Source organism: Trichosurus vulpecula, chromosome 1, assembly GCF_011100635.1.
Source record: "Trichosurus vulpecula isolate mTriVul1 chromosome 1, mTriVul1.pri, whole genome shotgun sequence".
NCBI lineage: Eukaryota > Metazoa > Chordata > Mammalia > Diprotodontia > Phalangeridae > Trichosurus > Trichosurus vulpecula.
In genome coordinates, this window is record NC_050573.1 from 177330631 (window position 1) to 177349600 (window position 18970).

Sequence of the window (18970 nt, forward strand, 5' to 3'; positions counted from 1 at the left end):
ATTTTCCCACAATTTTTTTTTTACTTTTTGGAGGGGGGAAGGCAGAGCAATTGGGGTTAAGTCACTTGCCCAAGGTCACACAGCTAAGTATGTGTGTCAAGTGTCTGAGGTCAGATTTGAACTCTGGTCCTCCTGACTCCAGGGCCAGTGTTCTACTCACTGCACCACCTAGCTGCCCCTGATTTTCCCACAATTGAATGAATACCAAGTCATGGTGAAAAGAAAACAGGAAACAAGACATATGTGAAGTTCTCTTTAGCTGCACCAACATTTCATTTTTAACATTAGGTATTCTGAGATTTATTCTTACCTCATTCCTGGTCCTTTGAGTGATGAGCTACTTTTAAATTTTCAATGGGACAAGGATGGTCAGGGTGTGGCAGGAAAAAAGAATGGCCACACGATGTCCATTATTCAGTATCTTGGTCCTCAAAACGCAACTGAGCCACTAACATCAACTCAAGCTCTAGTAGGAAATTAAAAACTTAACCTACTCTTTCATTCGATAGAAGAAAATGCCCATTCAATCCTGGTTACCATGGATACTGGCCAAACATTCTAGGGTTCAGCCATCTGCTTAAAAGGCATCACATCATCATGATTCTATCAGCAAAAATGTTCTGCTGCCGCTAATTGAAATCAATTTTAAAGGCTCAGCCAGGTTAAAATATATATATGAATATGTTTTTTTTTTAAACTGCTGCTATAAATCTGAAAGTCTACAAAGAATACTGCCAAATATCCTATTTACAATCTACTTTGACTAAATCATTCACATTTAGATGGGCACGATCTCATTGGCAAATCACCAAGATTCCCTACTGTAGAAGCACGGTTTAAGGCAAACTAAAGAAAAATACAGACTGGGCTTGCACTCAAAGTGCCCCTCTTCTTCCTTCCTCCTTCCTATATTTCTTTTGCCCATGGTACATTTCGCCTAAAATGCCAGTAAGTGAAGAGAATGTCTGTGAGGCAGGAAAAGAGAAGTGAAAGCAGGAGGGAGGGCAGACTGCTCAGCTCTTTCTTCACCAAAAGCCTAATTTCCACTCCGAGGTAATTCTGAGGAGCAAGAAGAAAAAGGGAAGAAAAGGGAGCAAACCAACCCACTTTAAAGCCTTCAGAAAAGGAAAGGACTTTTTTCTTTTTTCCTGTAGGATTGGGGCAGAAAAAGATTTTGTAGTACAGCCCTGCTCTCCTGATACAATAGGAGGAAGCACTAAGACCAGGGCACTTTTTAAACAGAACTTGAGGCTTTGTGTGCCAAATCAATACTGATTAGATTTTGTTGTATGTTCTGTTGCCTGGGAACCAGAGAAGACACTAGAATGACACTATCCTGTGGACTGGCAGTTTGATCTGCATTTTCTTCTCTTCACCTCTTTTATCAATAGTAAGGATGAGACCTGCGTGTTATTAAGGGTTAGTGAGTGGGCCTCCGGACAGGAAGACCTGAGTTCAAGTCCTGTCTGTATCACTGGACTAGTTTTAAACTCTCGTTGCCCCAAGCAACTTTCTAAGATTAGTGTGACCCTTTTGTTGTCATTTTATTTTGTTGTTTATTTTGTTGTTGTTAGTGTCTGACTTTTCCTGACTCCATTTGGGGTTTTCTTGGCAAAGATACTGGAGTAGTTTGCCATTTCCTTCTCCAGCTCATTTTACAGATGAGGAAAGTGAGGCAGACAGGGTTAAGTGACTTCCCCAGGGTCACACCACTAAGTGTCCGAGGCCAGTTTTGAACTCATGAAGATGAGTGTTCCTAACTCCAGGCCCAGCACTTAATCCACTAGCTGCTCTTTATAGGTGCTGATACTAAATAAACAAAAATAAGAGGTACTTTGAGAAGGAACAAAGTGAGTGGGGAAAGGGTGGGAGGAAGCAAGGGTGGGTAGGGGGGTGGGTTGGAGCAGCTGCTTTGTGCTTGGTTAGAGGGGAATTCCACATCAAGCAATTCCATCCAGTGAGGAAACTGCAGGTCCTACCAGCAAATGCCTCGATCCCCTCCCTATGTAAAGTTCTGTCCAAAATATCAACTGCATAAGGAATTTTTATTCTAGTCCCATAAAAGCATAAGGCTTTTATTCTAGTCCCAATTCTAGCACCAAATGTTTGCAGAACCTTTGGCAAAGCACCCACCCTCAAGGGGCTTCAATTTCTTCCAATAACAAGGGATTTGGAACTGATGAGCTTTTAGGGTCACTTTTAGGGGGCCTAATTCGTTCTCTGTCGCCTGACCTTTCTGGGCCTCAACCTTTTCATTAGAAAAAAGAGGGGGTTGGGTTAAATGATCTCTAAAGTCCCTTCAAGCCTCATCCAGGAGGTTATTTAACCTCTGATATTTCAGTTTCTTCTCCTGTGAAACAGACAATAATACCTGCCCCACCTACATCACAGAATTGTTGAGAGGATCAAATAAAGTAAAATAAGCCAAAAGCTTTGAAAATCTAAAAACACAATGCAAATGAAGGCTGGAGCCACAATAATAAGGAGAGAAGGTTGAAGGTCCCCTTTCAGAGGATTTTATCCTGGGGTTCATCAGCTTGTTTTTAAAACTATTTTTATATTTAATTTGATACTCAATACTTAATATTTTGATAGCTGAATTTTAATAGAATTGAAAATATAAAACCAATATAATTTATTTTTATAACCCCAATCATATATGTATTTTATTTGCTGAATTTAAAAATATTCCTCTGAGAAGGGGTTCATAGGCTTCACCAGATCTGCCAAGGGGGTACAGAACATGAAAAAGAAGGGATACGAGATTTTTTTTTTGCTTTTGTTCAGTCATTTTTTCAGTCATGTCCAACTCTTGGTGACCCCATTTGGGGTTTTCTTGATAAAGATACTGGAGTGATTTGCAATTTCCTTCTCCAGTTTATTTTACAGATGAGGAAACTGAGGCAAACAGGCTTAAGTGATTTGTCCAGGGTCATACAGCTAGTAAGTGTCTGAGATCACATTTGAACTCAGGAGGATGGGTCTTCCTGACTCTAGGCCAGGCCACTCTATGCACTAAGCCACCCAGCTGCCCCCATACAAGATTACAGGATCGCAGACAAGGATAGTTCTGTTCATTTAATAATAATAGCTAACATTCATATAACACATAAAGGTTTGCAAAGTACCTTTACATATGTTAACTCCTCATGTTATCTCACAACAACCCAGCAAAGTTTATAGATGAGGAGGCAGGCTGTGACTTCCCTAGGGTCACACAGCTAGGACTAAGTGTCTGTGGCAGGTTTCAAACTCCTGACTTCAGGTCCATTTACTATGGCATTTAGCTATAGAAATGTTTTTAGGACAAAATAAAAGAGTTTTATACAACAGCAAGAAAACTTTAGATCCCTTTGCTACCAGCAGGTCTGCTAGGTCTTCTTTCCTCCTAAAATCGCTGATAATTCCAAGTTACTATGGACTTTTTGTACTTCTTTGAAGGAAAGAGGAAGGGAGAGTAGAGAGAAAGAGAAGTATGTGAATTCTAAGACATTAAGCCCAAGGTTCTTATAGTAAATTTTATGAGAAATTTTAAAAGCATAAAAACGTCAGAGGTGGCCCAATCTCTGATTTTCAAAGGGTCCATCCCCCATAACTTGTCCATAATAAAGTGGTAGCCACTCAAGTAATCCTCTCCACACTTTATATTCCAGTGCTTAGCATAGTACCTGGCGCATTAATGGGTGCTTAATGAATGTTTATTGACTATAAGTAACAGGAACTAATCTGTGCCCCATGAATCACATTTCTTAGTGTTTGTTAGAAATTCCCAATACACTAGGTTCAAAAACAAAAAACAAAACCCCTTCTGACCACTGGATTTTCCCCATGCCAGCAAAGGATGCATTTGCAAAGCCTACCTTCCCATGTCTTCCACTAAAAGTCAGAGACCATATGGCCCCCCTGAGATTCTGCTTGATGGAAATCAGTGAACAAACACCTCCACGAAAAAGATTTTTTGCATGAGGTTACTGTGACTATCCAGAGCGCAGGTGCATTTTCCCTGCCCACCTACGATAGTACCCGGAAGGCAAAGATACCATTTAAATGAGTAAGAAGTGGCTAGGAGTCAGAAGGAGAAAGAGGAACCAGATTGCTGACCGAATTTACGAGAACAGTTGCCACGACTTTTGCACTTTTGCAGGTGCTGAAAGAAAGGGGTGCTAAGCTGAAAGAGCTAAGTGGGTGGGACAAGGGTGGGAGGATCCAAGAAAGCAGAATAAATAGCTTAGTGAATGGGAGTAGGTGGTAACAGAGAAGCCAAAGAAACAAAAGCTCCTACCCGAAAAAGGTCTCTTACCCGACCCTAAAGTGATTTGCTAAGATCTACCCCCGCGCTTTCATATGCAAATCAAGACCTAAGAGAGGGCTGGGCTGGCTTGGGTTGGGCTGAGCTGAGCTTAGCTCGCTGCTTGCTGCCTATTTGCCACACTCTGAATGCACTGAGCGCACACGGCACGTAAAGAGAGAAAAGCTTTGCTATCCGATGCCGAAACTGGGGGAATGGACTGGAGAGAGAATTAGAGAGCCAATCTTAATCAAACCACATGTCTTCTTTGGAAGCCGGACGAGCAGACACAGCTGAGAAGCTATCCCAATGCAAGATCTTCCAGAAAAAGTAAGTTGGAGGCTGGGTGACTTACGGTTTCAGGAACCGATCGTTTCTCAGTCCCTGAAGAGGGATTCTTTTTTCCCCCTGAGGAATCAAAAGAATGAACTTTGGGAGATACTATCTTTTTGCCATTCCGGTACTGAGCGTGGCCCTTTTCGTCCTGCTATACAACCATCAACTCTATCTGCCAAAGAACTATCAGCGGTTAAATGTATCTAATGAGCGATATTCTCTCCCCCAATCCTGTAATGCCGTCATAGAAGGGAGGCCAGCATTTGTGTGGGAGAAAGTATTAATGCCTTCATTTGGAAGAGCCTCTTGTAAGGAGTATTTGCTCCAAAGTCACTACATTACAGCTCCCCTGTCGGAAGAAGAAGCCCAGTTTCCTTTGGCCTATGTAATGGTCATTCATAAGGATTTTGAAACCTTTGAGAGACTCTTCAGGGCGGTTTACATGCCCCAAAATGTTTACTGTATTCACGTGGATGAGAAGACGACAGCTGAGTTTAAAGATGCTGTGAGGAGATTGGTGGGCTGCTTCCCCAATGCTTTCCTTGCCTCCAAGATGGAGCCAGTTGTCTATGGTGGAATATCCAGGCTCCAGGCTGACTTGAACTGCATGAAAGACCTTGTAGCCTCTGAGGTTCGGTGGAAGTACATTATTAACACTTGTGGGCAAGATTTCCCTCTGAAAACCAATAAGGAAATAATCCATCATTTGAAAGGATTTAAAGGGAAAAATATCACCCCAGGGGTCCTGCCTCCTTCACATGCTATTGAGAGGACTAAATACGTCTTCAAAGAATATATGACCCGTCAAACCTCATATATGCAAAAAACCAAAATTTTAAAATCCTTACCGCCCCATCAACTAGTAATTTACTTTGGCTCAGCTTATGTTGCCCTCACAAGAGAGTTTGTCAACTTCGTGCTCCAAGACCATCGGGCCATTGATTTACTCCTATGGTCTAAAGACACCTACAGCCCTGATGAGCATTTCTGGGTGACACTCAATCGGATCTCTGGTAGGTGTGATTTCTTAATTCTGCATGGAGACCAGACTGATTTCTGTGGTGCTTTAGCCATCAGAATAATTTATGAATGAGCCTTTAAAAAAAACGTGAGGAGGAAAAGTCTTTCAGTTCCCAAGATATCTTAAGCACGATTTTACATGTTCATATGTGTATATGTTATATGGTTGTGGAGGTATCAGATCTAGAGGTTTGTATATGACATATAACTGAAGTAATTAGAGGAAAAATCCTTAAGAGAGATGTAAGACTGTACAGGTCAGATTTAATGGTGGTACTTTTCAAGGCTATTATCACCATCTAGAGTTCCCAAAATTACTTTCTTTTAATGAGATGTGATTATAAAGTAATAAGATTAAGGTTTTCGGCAAATGTGTACTTAAAATTCCACCTCTGTGTTTGGTCCAAAGGGGTCAGTCAAATTGGGAAGCTCTGTACTTCTTCCAGTATGTTGCTTTTGCCCAGAAAAAAAATTTTTTTTTAACTCTTTACAGTTGCTTTTGTAAGCCAAGTTACCAGTCACACAAAAAAACCTTTCTCATTACTTTATAATCATAACATTCATTGTTTTTAAGGAACAGCAGGGCTTTGTGCCTTGGTCATGGTTGGGGCTTCATTTATTTAGTCTTATATTATTGATACTACCGTGAACCAAGACCTTTTTGAAACTCTTCTTTTGGAGTTGTCTTCAGAGACTGACATTTCTTTTGAATATCTCCAAAAAAATTGTTTCTGTCACGACCTATGATTTCATGAATTTATAGGCAGAAGGCAGATGTGCAGACTCCCTCCACTGATCATTGAATCATAGATTTAGGACTGGAAGGATTCTTAGAAGCCAACCATCTAGTCCAGGAATGGGGAACCTGTGGCCTTGAGGCCACATGTGGCACTGTAGGTCCTTTGAATCCAAACTCCCCTGAACAAATCCCCCTAATAAAAGGATTTGTTCTGTAAAACTTGGACTCAATTGAAAGGCCACGCCCAAGGACCTAGACGGCCATGTGTGGCTTCGAGGTCATAGGTTCCTCACCTCTGATCCAACCCTCATCTGGCCCCATTTTATAGATGTGGAGTTGAAGCTTAGAAGTGAAGTCTCACTGCTAGATACACATTTGATCTTTTTTTCCTTTCTTAACCTCAGTTCCTCTTCTGGAAAATGGGCATAATGATGGTACCTACTGGATTCCCTGAATTGTTTTAAGAATCAAATGGGCTAATAGATAGGTTAAGTGCTTTGTAAATCTTAAAGCCCTATATAAATGCTAACTCTTGTTAGCAGCAAAGCCATGGTTACTTTGTATTTTTTTTCCTGCAGTACTGAAGAATTTGAGTGACTTAGCCAAAGTCTTCTGATTGGTTCCTTTGTGTCTAAGAATTTGAACCCATGCCTTCTGGCTCTAAAACCAGCCCTTTATCCACTCCACCCTTTGCCTCTGTAAAAGTTCCCAGACAGTAAGACAGTATACTTCCTCTTCCTCAATTATGAGTCGGCCTCAAATGACTAATAATACCTACAACCTTCAGTTTGAGTTAAGATGTAAAGAATTTATTCCAGTAATTTATTCAAATGAACACATTAAACAGGTGAAGTAAGGGTGCTAAATATTTGGATTTAAAGACAAAAAAGTACTTGACAGAATAAGAATAATAGTTTGGAAACATTTACTTCTGGGCTGGCTCAAGATGACCAGAAAGAATACATACATACATACATACATATATATACATATGCGTGTGTGTGTGTACACGTACTTTGGAAATTCCTTGCAGACTCCTCCTGCCTTTCTGTAGTATTGAGCCTTCTCAGTTTTTTATAACTGATTTGGCCAAAGTCCCAAATAATTCCGGGCTTTTGAAGGTAGAAAACGTCTTTCTTTTAAGCACTGATTATCTTTCCAAAACTCTCCAACTGCCATGTATGCAATGAAAAGTCTCAAAGAGTTATAGGAATCAAATTGCTGGCTTCTACATTTGTGTTTGCACATAGTAAGCACTTAATAAATGTTTCTTGATTGATTGGTAGATTGTCCTGTGTGATTTCCTCTCTTTCTGTCTGTCTCTGCTCTCTCTCCTCCCTTTCTTTCCCCTCTCTCTCTCTCACCACAGGTCTTCCTGTTTTTGGTATAGTATCTCAGGGACACTTGATTTTTATTCGAAACTTTGTTCTTTCCTTAAAGCAGACACAAAGTAGCACCCTATCTGTATGTTTTATAGACGGTATCTTAATTTCACTTAGGAAAGGAGCTGACAGAGATGGGTCTAAGCAGCCAGGGGCCAGGGAATTTGGTTTCATAAGACATCACTGTCAGCTGTTGCTCCCACCAAGGCTAGGAATCACTCCAAGGCTCCTAGGTAGGGACTGATTCATAAATCATTTTTATGTGTCGTATATCTAAAGCTACCTCTTGACCTCTCTGGAAGAAGAAGTGAAAGTGGAAAAGAAATAAGGGGGGTAGGAGTGGGGAGGGAGTTAAGCCCCAGCCTCCCCTTCTTATCCCAAAAGACAGGTTAACTTTCTGAAGGGGAGGGACCGTTTTTACCTTTCTATGTATCTTTAGCCTTTAGCTCTGTGCCTATCACCTTGTAAGCACTGAATGGCTTCTTGATTGATTAATTGGATTGAACAGGTTGTGAGAAAAACAGCAGATTATGTAGTGTGTATGCTCAGGGATCATTGTCACTGTACCAAACCTGTGGCCTGTGGTTGCCAAGGGGGGCGCTTTATGGAGAGGTTTTCTAAGATGTTGCAGGGGAAGCCCCTGTTGCTGTGTCCTTCCTCCTGGGGAATCTATCTTCTTCTTGTAAATGGATTTGTGTTGCCAAGAGAAATGAGTGATCCCAGCGGGGGAAGGGTGGGGGAGGATAAGGAAACACTAAGCTAGTTCCCAGTACAAAAAATAAGGCTGTAGTTATTGTAAAAGGAAATAAAATAAAGTGCCCCAAGGACCTCGCTTCTCTTACAGGAGGATAGAATTGTTAGGGACTTTTTCTTAAAAAAAGAAAAAAAAGACAAACCCAATCACTACCAACAACTGTACTGCTGATTATATTTGGTTTCAGTTTTAAACTACATTATTAAGCATTATTTACTTAATAGGCACATTATGGGATACTCCTTAAGCAAAGTTTACTGTTAAAAACATAACTTTTATGTACAACGAAACTGCTTAAACATTGCCCTCAGCTAAAATCAACAAATTTAAATCCAACTTTCTCATAAAAAGAGACAGAAAAATAGGCCTTTAAATATTATTTACTCTCCCTCCCACCTCTACCTCCTTGGCTCCATTGGCTTCCTTTCAGAATTCAGCTCAAAAGCTCACCTGCAGAAGACCCAGTTTGTTTCCCACCCCCTCCCCCACTGTTTGTTCCTCCCATCTGAGATCACCTCCCATTTTACAATCTGTATATCTCCTAGGTACACAGCTGTTTGTTTGCATGCCATCTCCACCATTAAAATGCTCTCTGAAGACAGGGAGGTTAGTAGATACGCATAGAGAGCATTTGAATGTTTATGTACATTTATGTACATTTGCTTTTGAATAACGTACGTTAGAGGGGGAAAGCCCTGATTCTGGAGGCAAAGGGTTCAAATTGTGCCTTTGATATTTATATCTGTGACCATGGGCAAGCCATTTAACCTCCTTGGGTTTTATTTTTCTCATTTGTAAAATTAAGGAATTGAACCAGATGACTAGCCTGTGTCTATATATGAGTCTCGTGTGAGAAAAATAGCATTCTGCCAGGAGTACTTGTGGTTTTTTTTTAAATAAACAACATGAAGAAGGCTAAGAAACTGCTAAACTTAGCTTTCATGAAATCAGTTATTCATATTTTGAAGGGCATATGAATTCAGGACCAAATGATTCTATTCATTTCAACAAATACTCCTAAAGCACGTTCTTAAGGCAAGCTCCTAGGAAGACAAAGAGCACCCCTTGGGTATAATAATTGACATTTATGTGGTCTTCCAAAGTACGTCGTATATTATCTAATGAGATAACTAATGAACCTTAAAATAACCCAGCAGGCATTGTTATCAACATCTTGTCAATAAGATGAAGCCCAGAAGTGAAGTGAGTATTTATAATGCTAGGGAGTGTCAGGTAGGTTTCCTATCCTGGTATACTGCCTTCCAAGTCCAACTCTAAAGGTAAAGGGGATTCTTGATGATTTGTAAGCATTTACAACACTTGTGCATCACAGATTTGGAAGTGGGATTTTTAGAATTGGAAGAAATTTTAAAGGATTATCCAATCCAAAATAAACACTTATTAAAAGCTTATTATATGTCAGAAACTGTGCTAAGAAACCAGGATACAAATACAAGCAGAAAGAAAGACAGCCCTTTTGTTCATAGAACTTGCTTTCTAATAGGGAAAGGAAGCTCATTAAATGGAGATGAAAAGTGGAAGTTGCCTGTGGGCGAAGAGGATGAAGGATGAGTGGTCTGGGCCCTTCCTAAAAATGGGTCTTTTGAGAGTAATTCCCGAGTAGAAGAGGGAGCCACAGGGTCAGAGGAAGTGAGTTGACAAATGGTGGAAAGGTTGGAAGAGTGAGTGAAGTATGGCTGATCTAGATCCTCAAAATTGTTCAGTCTTGAGAAAGCTAAATTTAGGGAAGGAGAATTGATATATTCCAACCATTTGGTGAAGGGCTCACAGCTATTATTAAGTAACAGAGTTAGGACTCAAAACTGAGGTCCCTTGATTTAAAATCCATCAAACCATACCATCCGTGTCCCCCTCCAAAATGTCAATCAACAAACATTTATTATGGCTTACTATGTGCAAGGTACTCCACTAAGCCATGGGAAAAACCCAGTCCCCTACCTTCAAGAACTCCCATTCCAAAGAAGAAGACCACATGCAAATAACTATGTACACATAGGATATTCAGTATAAATGAAAAGTAATCCTTACTTCCTGTGAATGCCATACAAAAAGAGGCAAAACACATGTCTAGGCACAAAGGCCATGTCTATACAAGCAACTGATATTGCTGAGTATAGCAACAGATTGGTATTTGGTGAACACCTGGGAAATAGAAAAGGTAGCATTTTTGTTACCCTTTCCCCATGCCCTGTCACTCAGGTTAGTGTTAGTGGTGTGGTCAAACCACTCTGTGTGGGTGGGTGGGTGTGGGTGTGTGGGTGGGTGGGTATAGTAAGTAATTGAATACTAAAAAGGAAAGGGGGGGGTGAGGTGTGGGGAAGGAACTAGGAAAGGCTTCTTACAGTAGAAGATGGGATTTGAGATGAGTCTATTTGAGATAAGGCTTGAAGGAAAAATAGGTGAGGAGGAAGAGAGTGCTCTAGGCATGGGGCCCAGCCTATGGGGAGAGGGGAACCTCGATAGACACAGAAGTCAGTATGGGATCTTCAGTGTATGCGGACTGTAAGAAGACTGAGAAGGAAGGAGGGAGATTACCATTCATGCAACTTCCACTAAGTGTGGGTATCCCTGAATGTGAGACCTCTTTCCACTCTCTTACTTGGTGACCTAATAAGTCCCCATGGGTTTAATTTTCAAATGATATCCATATCTATATATTCAGCCCTGGTCCCTCATCACCAGCTGTCTAATGAACATTTGGAATGGGATGGCCTTTAGACCTCTCAGATTCAGTATGCCCAAACAGATCTCACCATCTCCCCTCACCTCAACACACTCATCTTTGGAACTTCCCCATTGGTGAAGACATCAACGTTTTCCAGTCACTCAGGTTTACAACCTTGATGTCATCCTTGACTCTCTATTCTCCCTCACTGGCACAGAGTTAGTTGCCAGATCTTTATGATTTCAATCTACAAAGCAGCCATTGCATGGATGATAGAGATAGCAGTCTGATTGGTATCTCTGACTGGAAGTCTCTGCCCTTTCCCATTCTTTATGCAGGTTGCCAAAGTGATTTCCCTAAAGCAGAGGTCTGAACACGTCACCCCCACTACCACCAGCACTGCCACCCCATTCATTGAATTACCAGTTCCTAGTCTCTTAGCTAAGAACAGCAATAGCAGGCATTTATATAGCTCTTTAATGTTTACGATGCACTTTATAAATATTATCTCACTTGATCCTCACAACAACTCTGGAAGAAGGTGCTATTATCTCCATTTTATAGATAAGGAAACTGAATTGAAAATTTCATTCTGTGTAAGAGTGATTCCCAGTTGCTTCTAGGATCAAATAGAAAGGACATTTAATATTTGGCATTTAAGGCTCTTTACATCCTGGCCCCTTCCAGTCTTCTTTTATTATTCCCCTCCATGTATTCTGTCTTATTATTTCTCACACATGATGCTCAGTTTTCCATCTCTATGCCTTTGTATTTCCTGTTCCCCCATGCCTGGAATGCCCTCTCTTCTTACCTCCTACTCTTGTAATCTCTGGTTTCTTTCAGGATTTAATTCAAGTTCTACTGTCTACTGGATGCCTTTCCTGGTCTCCTCCATCGTTATTACCTTGTTTATGCTTTGGATTGCAGTGAAGTGATGGAATAGGCAGAGTGCTAGGTTTGGAGTCCAGAAGACCTGAGTTCAAATCCAGCCTCCGACACTTAACTAGCTGTGACTCTGAAGAAGTCATTTAACCTCTGTTTGCCTCAGTTTCCTCCACTGAACAAATAGGGGTTTTAATAACACCCACTTCACAGGGCTGTTGAGAGGATCTAATTAAATATTTGTAAAGCACTTAGTACAATGCACGGTAGATAATAGGCGCTTAATAAATGCCTGTTCCCTTCCCCTTATGTATCTTGTATATAACAATATATGTGTGTCTTGTCTCTAGTTAAACTGTAAGCTCCTTGAGGGCAGGAACTGTTTCACTTTGTGTCCCTAGCACTTAGCACTGTACCTGACATATAACAAGGGCTTCATGAATTCTAGGAGTGTAGATTTAGAGCCAGAAGGAACCTTCAAGGTCATCTAGTCCAATCCCTTCATTTTACAAATGAGGAAAGTCTCAGAGAAGTTAAAGGACTTATCCAAGGTCACACAGCTATTAAGTGTCAGAGGTAGAATTTGAACCTCTTGCACCAATAGGAAATGGTAAATCATTTTTTAAAAGCTGTAGCTCTAGCCGGGTGCTCATTACAACTTATATTTCTTGTGTGATTTTGTTTTGCATAGATAATTTGGACACATTTGCCTTTCCTTATCCCTTTTCCTCTTTCATTCTTCCTCTCCTTTATCATTTCCCTCCTCTTTGCATCTCCCCCATCCCTCTGCCCCTTTCCCTAGTCTTTCGTTTCTCAAACACATTTACAATCACAATAAAAGAGGTTGGGAAGCAAATCTCTACTAGAGAAAATTTGATTCTCTGTAACAGTCCAATCAGCCAGGGCTTTTTGTTTCATTTTGGTTTGGGTTTTTGGGGTTTTTTTTTTTCTTAAGAGCAAAGTACTCTGCTAAGGATCAATACAGTGTGGTGTTTGTGCTTGGACTATGTCCCAGTCTACCCTGTAGCATGTGCCTGTGTGATGCAATAAGAGCATTTTGTTCCGTGTCTAGAGGGTTTGCAATGTAGTCTTTATTTTTCCATATTAGGAATGAACAAGACCACAAAGTCCTTAGCAGTTCCTAGTCTCTTAGCTAAGAACAATAACAGCAGGCACTTATATAGCTCTTTAAAGTTTGCAATGCACTTTATAAATATTATCTTACTTGAGCTTCATAACAACTCTGGAAGAAGGTGCTATTATCTCCATTTTACAGATAAGGAAACTGAGACTGAGAGAGGTAAATAGCTTGCCAAGGGTCACAGAGCTGGCTAAGTGTTTGAGGCCGGATTTGAACTCAGGTCTGTCCTGACTCCAGATCCAGTATTTATCCACTGCACCTCCTAGCTGCCTTAACCTTGTTTGCTTTAGCAAATCGTAAGGCACCCAAATTTATATTAAAGGAAAAAAACCCTAAAAGTTTTCATTAGGAGGCAGTGTTGTGTATTTAAAAAAGCCAGTTGGACTTGGAGAAGATCAGGAGGTGATGGTTGGCTTTGCACTTTACCTGCCATATAACCTTGGCTGAGCCGGTTCCACACCCCACCCCTACCCCCCACCCCCACACACACTCACCTCATTTTTCTCATCTATAAAATGAGTAGGTTGAATTCTTATGGGTTTTTCCCCCCTACTCTAACATTTTATGGTTTTCATGATAATTAGATCAGTTAAAGTACTCGAGTCTCTCTTACTACTCAGTACCTATTCAGCCTTGCCCTATGTAACATTACCAAACAGTCTGACTGTTTTGGTTTATTTAGCTCACTTATTGGGCACCTTCTTCCATGGTTTTGGTTCAAGACTTTCCTCAGTTTCTAGCTTAGATTTGATTAGATAGGAAACTGTTATTAAGCATATTTTCTATGTGATGCCTAGTGCTAGGGATAAAATGAAGAAGGCCTTTTTCTGCTTGCATGCGAGCAAAAGAACCAGAACGTTACGTACACAGATAAAAATTAGAAAATGTTATGAGGAAGGAAAAACCACAGCTAGGGGCATTAGAGAAGTAGAATGCTTCCTGGGCTGAGCCTGGAGGGGAGATAAAGATTGAGAGGCAGAGATGAGAAAGGAGTTCATTCTAGGCGTGGAAGGCACAAACTTGTGGGAGAGTGAATATTAAGTTCAGGGAACAGCTAAACTAATTAGTTGGAAGGTGCAATCTACAGGCAGGGAGGTAATATGAAATTAAGTTCATTTAAGGTAAGAACCAGATTGTTCTTCTTCAGTTGTGTCTGACTCTTCATGACCCTATTTGGGGTTTTCTTGGCAAAGGTACTGGAGTGGTTTGCTGCGTCCTTTTCCAGCTCATTTTATAGGTGAAGAAACTAAGGCAAACCAGCTTATGTGATTTGCCCAGGGTCACACAGCTAGTTAGTGTCCCAGGCCAGATTTGAACTCAGGGAGATGAGTCTTCCCGACTCTGGGCCTAGCGCTCTCCACTGTGCCACTTAGCTGCCCTTAAGAGCCAGATCGTAGAGGACCAGGCTGAGAAGTTTGTATTTTACCTTAAAGGTCATGGGGAGTCACTTGGAGGAGAAGCAGAATAGAAAAAAATTTCTTGAATCCAAACTTCACAGAACAAATCCCCTGAATAAAAGATTTGTTCTAGGGGCGGCTAGGTGGTGCAGTGAATAGAAAACCGGCCCTGGAGTTAGAAGGACCTGAGCTCAAATTTGATCTCAGCCATTTGACACTTACTAGCTGTGTGACCTTGGGCAAGTCACTTAACCCCAATTTCCTTGCCTTCCCACCTCCAAAAAAAGGAAGGAAAAAAAGATTTGTTCTGTAAAATTTGGACTTAGTCAAAAGGCTGCACCCAGGGACCTAGAAGGCCAAATGTGGTCTCAGTTTCCCACCCCTGATTCTAGATTCTGTGCCTACATTGCATCCCTCTGCACTGTCTTTACCTATATAGTTGGTAGCCTCACATAACAGAAATTTATAACATACTCCATGGTCTAGCCTGAAAGGTTGAAGGAGGAGGGGAGGGGAAGAGAGCATGCAGCATGGCGTGTTGGAAAACACATATTGGATAGATGAAAGGAAAGGAATGGCTAAGAATGAATTTAACAAAATCAGAAACCTTTCACAAGATATAGTACCCATTGAATGGGGACATTGTGTAATAAAAAGGTATGTATACAGAATGGTTATGGGGGCTTGGCCCAGTCCAACCTGGGTGTGGCTGGATCTGGTCAAAGGGTAGCTTGTGTTCCTAAGCAGTGCCAAAGTGTACTTCTCATAATGGCCATCCTTTTCACGGCGCTTATTGTTCCGAGTTATTATGAAGACAAACTTAGCAGGACCTTTTTACCTTTATGAATTACAAAGTATTGCGCTGATATACCAAGAACATTTTAAAGATTGAAAACCATTTTTACGTATATTTTTGCCTTTATTCACAATAGTTCTGGATAGGAAATACCAGTATTATTATCCTTATTTTATGGATGAAGAAACTGAGGCATAGAGAATTTAAATGACTTGCCCCACAACCGAGTATTAAAGACAGTATTGGAATCCAGACATCCTGAATGAGGGAGGGGAAAAGGAAGGGAATAAGCATTTCTCTGGCTCCTATTACTAGATACCAAGCGCTGTGCTAAGTGCTTTTTACAATTATTATCTGATTTGGTCCTCATAATAACTCTGAGAGGTAGGTGTTTTCCAATGAAGGAAATTGAGGATGAGTGACTTGCCTTTTCTTTTTTTTTGGTCTGTTAGTCATATCTGACTCTTTGTGACCCTATTTGGGTTTTGGGGAATTTTTTGGTAAAAAGAAAAAAAAAACTGATTTGCCGTTCCTTTCCTTCTCCAGCTCATTTTACAGATGAAATTGAGCCAAAGAGGTAAATTGACTTGCCCAGGGTCACACAGCTAGTAAGTGTCCAAGCCTAGCACTCTATCCACTGTACCACCTAGCTGCCCAAGTGATTTGCTTAGGGTCACTCAACTAGTAAATTTTCTGAGGCCAGAGTGAACTCAGGTCTTCCTGACTCTAGGCTCAGTGCTCTAGTCACTGTGCCACCATCTTTGTCTGCCAAGTCACATGTTCTTTCCACTACACCATGTTGACCATCATGTCGTATGTGTTCAATTTGATAAAATAATATATTTACTTTTCGTTGCATTAAAATGTGTTAGAACTAAAAGGATACAAACTATTTTGGAATCGGCAAGCTATGGTGCTAGACATACTCATTTGTTAACAGGGGGGGCCCTGTAGACCTTGAAAGACCTATTATAAATTGTCAGTCCTACTATAGGACTTTGTTCTCCAGGAAACGATGCATATTCTACACCTAGTATTTTCTTTATATGTAATAAATGGTGTGTTCTCTGTAGTTCAAATAGGGCAATAGTTTTCCTTTTTAGAGAGGCTTTAATACAATCAGAATGATCTACTAAATGGCAACAAGTTGTATTATGTCTTTATACTCAATGATTCGTATATTTTGGGGGGATATAAAAGTATATTTTTTTAATTTCCCACCTAGAGTCTCTCTTCCTAGACAAAGAGAAATGAGACACGCTTTCAGCTGTTCACAAGGGTAACACAGAAAGGAACTGTATGGGACTCCCTGTATTTCTTTTCATTCTGGTTCTCCAGGTCATGGTTAGTTGGCTGTCCCTTTCTTCCAATATCAGTGACCAGAGGCCTTAGCTTGCTTTCCTCCAAAGATGCCTCTGTGAGCCCTTTCTCATCCCAGTCAGCTAACCTGCAGGTGGCTATGCTAATGCAAGAACACATCCAAGGGTGCCCTAACTCTGAAAGGACACATAACCCACAGAGATCCTTCAAGAAGATGCAGCTAGCCAATAACCAATGAAAAGACAACCTTTTTCTTTGGTCAGTTTTTTTTTTTCAAGCGCATATAATTGTTCTTTTTTTATTATTATTAATAAAACTGAATTGTTTGCCTCAGTGATTTGGGAGTGGTCAATTTAGAAGCTGACTCCCCCTGGAGCTGCAGGTAACAAGACATATCCATCCAGATCTGCCCCTACAGAAGCAAACTATGTGGTGTTACCATTTTTATTCTAAGGTTTTTGTTTGTTTAATTAGGGGTTCTTAACCTGGTCCATTAACTTGTTTATTTTAGCATTTTGGTAACTATATTTCAATGTAAATGGTTTGCTAAATATTTTACTTTTTTATATTTAAAAAGATTCTTCTGAGAAGGAGTCCATAGGCTTCACCAGACTGGAAAGGTCGGAAGGGGACCTTGACAAAAAAAAAATGTGAACTCCTGGTTTAAATAGATCTACAAAGAGCAAATGTGATGGAACAATAAGAGATTTGGATTTTACAACTAAAATTCATTTTCTGGGTGATTGAATCCTTTTCTCCTTCTTGGCCAAGGAGAAAGGGATGGATTCAGAGGAATACAGGAAAAGTGTATTATAGAAACAACTTGAGGAAACATTTGTCCCTTGTGTCTAGCAGCGGAAGTAGATTCTTTGTCAGCTTCCTGGTGACTATTTTAAAGAATAAACTCAGATTTATCAATATTGCTGCCACCATTTGAGTATTGTATAGAGGGAATGTTTGCTACTAAAACAGCTACTAAAAAAGCCAGTCAGTATTTTGAAAGCAACCAAATGAAGTGATATGCTTACTCCTCTTTCTGTCTTGGTTGATGGAAATCCCATCAGGAGACATCCACAGCCACAGCCCCAATATTCTGCCACCAAAAGTGCCCTTCCTTTACTTTCCCCATGTGATACAGTGTCATCTTTTCTCTGAGCTGCTTGCCTGGGTCTCCCACTAAAGAAATAGATGAATAAAAATAGCCAAAATTTAGCTGACAATTTAATCACTTTAAGCAACTTTGTGAGATGTATAATACAATATTAGTATCTTTGCCTCTATTTCATAGACGTGAAAGTGAGATGAAGTAACTTCTCTAGAGTCACAGACTTATTAAGTGTGTGACTAGAGAGGGAAGGGCAGGGAGGAGAGAGTTGGGGAAAAAATGAACAGCCTCCGACCTAACTGACTCCAAATCTAGTGTTCTTTCCAAAGCAATTTCAGAAATGTTGGGCAGGGAGGGAGGATATCAGAAAGGTGAAGCCTATATGCAAAGCAATGGACCCCTAGCCACTAGTAGTCTAGTGACCCTAAATAACTTTTCCTGTATCCCTCTGAATCCTTCATATCCATTGTTAGTTACATCTTATTCATATATGCAGTGATGAATATAGAGGATAGAGAGCTTGACTTTGAGTTGAGAAGACCTGAATTCTAATCCTATCTCAGACAATTAGCAACTGAATGACACTGGAAAAGTTATTGTAATTTCTCCTAGCCTCAGTTTATCATGTTTAAAATGGAATTATTGAAGTACCTACTTCAAAGGGGTATGGTAAGGATCAAGTGAAATATATAAAGCACTTCACAAGCCTTAAATGTTATGTAAATGTTAGCCATTATTATTTGTGTACTTGTTCGCCAAAAGATTTCTTTTAAAATTGGTCTTTACAGAAAATGCTTAATAAATGGTTCTTCAGTGAATGAATGAACAAGAAAAAGTAATTCTTTAATAGTAACTTAAGTAGTATTTGACTTGGGCTCCAAGATACATTGTTCTAGGGATTGACTTTATATATTGAAGTGCTTTGTCCCTGAATTTAATTATCATGGGTCAGAACTATCCAATAGAATTAAATTAAATTTTTTTCTCTACAATTTCTCTAAAAATTTGCAGAAGAGTTTACAATTCATTCATTCATTTAAATGCTTGTGTTCAATTTTTTTTTTTCAGTTCTTCATAACCCCATTTGGGGTTTTCTTGGCAAAGATACTGCAGTGGTTTGCCAT

The 18970-nt window shown here is 40.2% G+C and overlaps 1 protein-coding gene across 2 annotated transcripts in view; it reads left to right on the forward strand.

Annotated features, from left to right (window-relative positions):
• The window catches only part of LOC118858206 (N-acetyllactosaminide beta-1,6-N-acetylglucosaminyl-transferase-like), a 74367-nt gene that overhangs the window by 25995 nt on the left and 29402 nt on the right, over positions 1-18970 (forward strand). The window contains exon 1 of one of the 2 annotated variants that reach the window (XM_036768696.1): positions 4295-5637. The exons of the other annotated variant lie outside the window; for it this stretch is intronic. Coding sequence (XP_036624591.1) covers positions 4713-5637 — 925 coding nt within the window. The 5' untranslated portion in view covers positions 4295-4712. Of the gene's footprint in view, positions 1-4294; positions 5638-18970 lie in introns of those variants that run through there. 2 annotated transcript variants of the gene reach the window in all.